Source organism: Apis cerana, linkage group LG16 (assembly GCF_029169275.1).
Source record: "Apis cerana isolate GH-2021 linkage group LG16, AcerK_1.0, whole genome shotgun sequence".
Taxonomy (NCBI): domain Eukaryota; kingdom Metazoa; phylum Arthropoda; class Insecta; order Hymenoptera; family Apidae; genus Apis; species Apis cerana.
In genome coordinates, this window is record NC_083867.1 from 2,801,686 (window position 1) to 2,807,700 (window position 6,015).

General features: G+C 20.4%; 2 protein-coding genes across 4 annotated transcripts; both read right to left on the reverse strand.

Annotated features, from left to right (window-relative positions):
* Positions 1–212: 212 nt before the first annotated feature.
* LOC108000350 (NADH dehydrogenase [ubiquinone] 1 beta subcomplex subunit 7) lies at positions 213–2,532 on the reverse strand. Of its 3 annotated transcripts, none has more exons than XM_017060604.3 (4): positions 2,433–2,532; positions 1,805–1,993; positions 1,175–1,343; positions 856–1,041 (listed from the first exon to the last, which is right to left on the reverse strand). In XM_017060604.3, exons 2-4 carry the CDS (start codon positions 1,908–1,910, stop codon positions 951–953), a joined length of 366 nt encoding a protein of 121 aa, XP_016916093.1. In that variant the 5' UTR covers positions 1,911–1,993; positions 2,433–2,532; the 3' UTR covers positions 856–950. The 3 variants fall into 3 exon arrangements, with proteins under 3 accessions (XP_061942385.1, XP_016916093.1, XP_061942384.1); XM_062086400.1 differs by having other exon boundaries at positions 1,805–2,218; positions 2,433–2,526; XM_062086401.1 differs by lacking the exons at positions 856–1,041; positions 2,433–2,532 and adding an exon at positions 213–397.
* Positions 2,308–3,767, reverse strand: LOC108000349 (probable U2 small nuclear ribonucleoprotein A'). Its single transcript, XM_017060603.3, has 4 exons — positions 3,443–3,767; positions 3,323–3,363; positions 2,614–3,190; positions 2,308–2,531 (listed from the first exon to the last, which is right to left on the reverse strand). The coding sequence occupies exons 1-4, from the start codon at positions 3,522–3,524 to the stop codon at positions 2,491–2,493; spliced, it is 741 nt and encodes a 246-aa protein (XP_016916092.1). The 5' UTR covers positions 3,525–3,767; the 3' UTR covers positions 2,308–2,490.
* Between the last annotated feature and the right edge of the window lie 2,248 nt (positions 3,768–6,015).

Genomic DNA, 6,015 nt, shown 5'->3' on the forward strand with positions numbered 1-6,015 from the left:
ATTGTGAAATTATTATATTTTAATATCTTCTGTATTTCTGACAAATACAGTAAATGCTAGAAATTATATATTGTTGAATAAAAACAATTAGCATCAAACAGGATAACGTATTTCAATAAAGATATTGATAAGAACGTATAATAATATTGACACTTATACATTTCTTGAAAAACATATAAATATTGCACAATGAAGTTTCTTGAAACTACTCATTAAATATCACTTCTTTTATTTTTTTTTATATAAGAAAACAACGAAACGCTGGAATATTAACGAACAATCTCTCTGATAAATATCTTTCCTTTACTCGGAAATCTGTCGAATAGAGATACTTTCTACCTATCGATTCTTCCATTACATCCCTTCCAAAAAGATGACAGACATGCTCATCTCGAATCTACGGGTAAAAAAGACGAATTTATTTTCTAACAATTATTTGTGATTATTTGTTTAAGGATTGATCGAGCCTCATTCTAAGTTATTTATATACGTGATAAAATATAAGCATGGTAAAATCATTTTGTAAATATGTAATTCTTTTATTTTATTTTTTTTTTGTAATATGAATAAATATTGAATTATTTGTACAATATAATCTATTCTTAATATATAGTAATATATTAATGAAATAGAAATAGAGAAAATTAAAAATTTTAAAATCTTTCTTATAACATAAAATTTTAACAACAAATATAATACTAATTTCGATAGTAGTTTATTTATATAGAGAAATAAAATATTATTTCTCTAATTTAAAAATAAAAATTATAAAAAAGAAAAAAAATCTCGTTTAATATATTTTAAATATAAAAATACAAGATATGACAATAAGAATTATTATAATAATGAAAATAGTTTTTAATAATTTATATCATAAATTCTTTATTAATTGCTCTTTCACAATCTAATCTAAATGTATACATGTATACAATTTTGAATAAATCTAAAATCTAAGCTGCTGCTTTCAAAGCTTCTTGCCTATTGCGTTCTCTAACAAGAAGTCTACGCTCTCTTTCATATTCTTTCCCCCTTAAAATATAACTGTAACATAAATTATAGTTAAAAATTCTTTATGACAAACATCAACTAATAATAAAAATAATGATAATAAAAATAATATTTCTTATAATTTAATTTAATTTTATTTCTTATAAATAATTTAATTAAGACTTACTCATCATATTCACATTTTTGATAATTATGTATTTCTGTTACACAACGAGTTACTAATGGGAATTTTTCCATATAACAACGTATATAATCTAAATAAAAATGAGCACAGTAATCTCTTAAATCACGTGGAATTTTAGCAGCTATCATATCTTCTTCTGATACAGGCACAACTGTAATGTGACATCAATAACTAGACATATATAATTAAGTAATACCTACATTTTTTTTAATATTAAATATTTTGTATTTAAATAAAAATATATTATATAATAATAATAACAAAATAAAACTTTTATATATAACAGATTTTTTATTTTTTAGCACTCATAATTTTATATTTTAAAAAAACATGAAATAGAATCTTTAATAAAAATCATTAAAATTAAGTTACAATAGTTTCAAACGTATGATTATGTCATTAATGGATTATTTATAAAACGAGAAAAATATTGAATATTCAAAAAATATTATAATGAAATGCTAGCAAAAAATTAATAACACTATAGAAGCAAATTTTAAATCAATAATCATTTATATAATTGTGTAATAAATAAACATAGTACATATAAAATATAAAACATCAATAACTGAAATAAACTTATTGAAGGTTAGGTTCAATTAAAATACTTGCCTCTTTGTTTACGTTCTCTGGAAAATCCGAACATCGGATCAAATGTTGGTTTTTCCGAATCCGGAAAAGGATCTGAACTTATCGCTTTTTGTAATGTATTACCCATTTTATTAATATAAAATTATAGTCGAAAAAATAACATAGAATCAAGAGAGTGCGAATAACGCACAAGACTGACCTCTGGTGATACTATATTATGTAATTTAACATAAACAAATAATTTATCAAATATAAATTTTCTTAATTTTTATAACATTATTAAAAAAATTATTCGTTTATAAATTCTTATATGTATAAAAAACATTTATAGGCTTTTATTATATATATTTATTAAAAATAATATTGTTTTACATGAGAAAGGAATTCACACATAAAACAATTATCTTTTTAATCATGAAGTTTATTGAAATTTCACTGAAATAAACATATATATATATATATTAAAAATAAAAAGTTTATGATTATATGATAAATATTATTTTTAAAGAATCGCTTCAGGCCAATTAGGGAATTTAATAATTTTATTTTTTGAAATACTTTTTTTAAATGTATTTGTGTAGCACATACTTTCTTATCAGCTTAACAAGCTCTTTTTAGTTTCATCTATGATATATAATCAAATACTTACTTATAATAATAGAAAAAATTTTTCTTGTTGTATTTAAAATTGAAAAATATAAAATAATTCAATCATCCTCTTCTTCCATTGCTTCAGGCATTGTATTTCCTATAATAATAACCATCAAATATTTTCATAATTTAAAATATAATAAATATATTACATAAATTTTAATTATTTTGTATTATACCATTTTGTAATCTATCTTCACTAGGCATATGTCCTGCTTGAAGTAATTTGCTAAGACGCTGCACTTCTTCAAGAGAAGAAGCATTTGTAATAGCTTCTCTAATTTTATTTCGTTCTTCTGGAGTTGTTAGTGGTTTGTCTATAGATGTACCAGAATTTTGTGTTTTTACTTTCTTTGCTATTTCACGAACCATTTCTTTTCCTCTTTTACTTCTAAAATATGCAACTGCAGCTTCACGTTCTTTCATCTTGATTTTTCGGAAATCTAAAAGTCTCAATTGTGGAAATCTATATACAACATATTGTCTATATTGAGGCTTTGCAGAAACTGGATTTTGTAACAAACATAAATTAGTTAAATTTTTTAATTGTGTGAGTGGTTCTAAATCACCAAGTTCTTGAATCATGTTTCCAGTTAACATAAGAGTTTCCAAATTTGGAATACAGTGTTCTAATCCTTCTCCAATTCTGACAATACGATTATTATTAAAAAAAAGAGTTTTGATCCTTTTTAATAAAGGAAATCCATCTAATTTTCTTATATCATTATCAGAAAAATCAATAGTGTCAAATTGATCCTGAAAAATTTTTGTATACTATGTTCTATTTATTTTTTATTTAATTTGTTTATAAATTGTAATAATGAAATATATATAAAATATATATACTAAAGAATAAAAATTCATTAAATATTATTCTAAAATACTAACCAAAGTTGCGCCCAAGTTTTCAATTGTAGGTATTTTATATCCTGCAATAAAAAATCACAAAAAATTAAAAAATTAATGATAATTTTTAGGTTATATTTTGTCAATATAATTCATACAAACCTCTGAGATCTAATTCCCGATCTTTTACAGGATTAATATATTGCATAGATTGTTGAATTAAATCTGGCGTTAATTTAACCATTATTTAATAATATTGTTTATAGAATTACTAGTAAATAAAATTGTTCCAAAGGTTAACCTATTTGCACCAATACTATTTCGAAGATTTATGATTTCCTATAGAGCTATCGTTTTTATATAGCATTAGTAAACTTGACTTTGTACAATACACAGTTCAGAGGAACCAAGCAAATAATAAGAAAAAGAGATAGAATAAAAATTGTAATATCAGCGCCATCTTTTGAATATCAAAAACATGTTTTTAAAAGCAGAATAAGATAAAATAAGAATTAACAATTAACGCCATCTATGTTAAAATGATTGAAAATATCTTTTTAAAATTAAAAAGCATTGATTTTTAATTCTTACTTTATCTTGTTTTTAAAGAAATATTTTTAACACTCAATAGATGACGCTAATTATTAATTCTTATTCTCAATCCTTCTCTTATTATTTTTTTTATTTGTTTGTGCGATATCTTTCATCTGCGACATTTTAGAGATGGTGCAGTTATGATTTTTATTTTATCTTTATCCTTCTCTCACTATTTGCTTTTCTTATCTATAACTACTTTACAAATTTATGCTTTCAAAAGATGATTTTTAATTTTTAATTTCCGATAAATTTTATATTTTTATAAATTGAAAATTAACTTATTAATTGAAAATCTTCTTTAAATTTTTTATGAAAATGAATTTAAAATATATGATAATATATATAAAAGAATATAACAAAATTATTTTTAAAATATATTTTAAAATTTATTAATTTTCCAATTTTTAGAATTGAATTGAATTTCTGCATTCACTGCTCTTCCATCTCAATTAGACAATATATCAAATATTTTGATTTTTTTCGGTCGATTTCAGAATAAAAAATGTTCTGAAATATAGATTTTATGATTATATCAAATATATTAAAAGAATGAAGTCATAGCTATTACTTAAGAATACAATTTTTTAATTAAATAAGAATATTAATAAAAACATTGATAAAATCATGAACTATTATTCAAAGAAAAATCATTTATAATGTTAATTTTTTACTTTTATTAAAAATATAATTTAAAATTTTATGTATTATATAAAAATAATTAAAAATTATAACATAAACAAAAAACAAATAAACATACTACTTATATATTAATTTAAATATTTTGTATAGTAAAAAATTAATTTTTTTTCTGACTTTTTATGTATTAGTATATATGTTGATTATATTTATCATCTGAAGTAATGTAATTTGTATATTAAAATGCATATTCGATATGACATTTGGTATCAAAGTACAAATATTTTAAGATGATCATTTTATATTATAAATTTTTATTAATTTAAATTATATAAAAAGAATAAAAAAAAGCATATACTACGTCATACATATTTTGTTTTTTAATAAATCTAGTTACAAATAAAAGTAACATTTTACAAAAAAATTTCAATCTTTTTTTACAAAATAAATATTATTGACGCAATATATATCAAGAACTGTTTATGAATGAACGAGTTTATCTCAAGAATGTTCATGTTGAAATATTGTCCTATATATAGAATTTTTACTTTGTTATCTATTATTTTGTAGGTTATAAGCTTGGCGCATAATAGAATTCTAAAATTAAAGATTTTGAGTTTTATTTATTTTATTTATCAAGAAAAAATATTAAAAATTGATATTTTGTTAATCATAGAAATTACAAAAATTCTTTTATTTTCATTTTTTCCCTAATAATTATTTACAAGAAAAACATTGGTTAATAATGTGAATATTATATATATGTTTTCCATTAATATGTTCTCTAATGCGGATATACAGTAAGTGAAATTACATATCATTTATTTGCATTTTGTTATAAAATCGAAGGATTTAATTAATCGATGGCGATTTCGCTGATTTACTACGAAATTGTTCATTTATTGTTTTATCTTTACATTTATGCTTAAATTTTTTCTATTTTTATTATTTCACTTTTAATTTCAGTAATTTTTCGATAATAAAATTTTAATAACTTTTGAACTAAATCGAAAATATGACAAAGAAAATAATTTAAATTATATTTGAAAATCTTTTGATAAAAAATATAAAATTTTGAATTTAATTTTAAATAAAAAAAATACTTGTAAATAACTACATATATTTAATATTATAATAATATTAAAATTAACTTGTTTTAAAATATCAGAATCCAACCAAATAAATTTAATTATTGTTGGAATATATGAATTGGTGCGCTATTGTGATGAATTAGTGAATCTTTTGTTTCTTTTTTATTATCTAACCAATATGGCGTTGTTATTGTGCACGTGCGAATGTGATATATGTATATAATGTAATATAATATAATATAATATAATATAATACAATATAACATAATCTTATACCATCAATCGCTGAATATATCATTAATTAATGAATTAAGATACATTGTTATAATATATCGGAAAAGAAATACATATAAATTTTTTATAATTAAAAAAAATATTAAATTCTATAATTAAAAAAATAATTAAAATGTA

What these genes read in the sequence shown, in the direction of transcription:
- LOC108000349 (XM_017060603.3), bottom strand. Translation starts at nt 3,524, where the DNA reads ATGGTTAAATTAACGCCAGATTTAATTCAACAATCTATGCAATATATT. An exon ending in AAAACTTGGGCGCAACTTTG is followed by an intron (nt 3,191 to 3,322) that starts GTTAGTATTTTA and finishes AAAATTTTTCAG; the next exon opens with GATCAATTTGACACTATTGA. An exon ending in TGAAGATAGATTACAAAATG is followed by an intron (nt 2,532 to 2,613) that starts GTATAATACAAA and finishes TTATTATTATAG; the next exon opens with GAAATACAATGCCTGAAGCA.
- LOC108000350 (XM_017060604.3), bottom strand. Translation starts at nt 1,910, where the DNA reads ATGGGTAATACATTACAAAAAGCGATAAGTTCAGATCCTTTTCCGGAT. An exon ending in CAGAGAACGTAAACAAAGAG is followed by an intron (nt 1,344 to 1,804) that starts GCAAGTATTTTA and finishes GTCACATTACAG; the next exon opens with TTGTGCCTGTATCAGAAGAA. An exon ending in CAAAAATGTGAATATGATGA is followed by an intron (nt 1,042 to 1,174) that starts GTAAGTCTTAAT and finishes TTTATGTTACAG; the next exon opens with TTATATTTTAAGGGGGAAAG.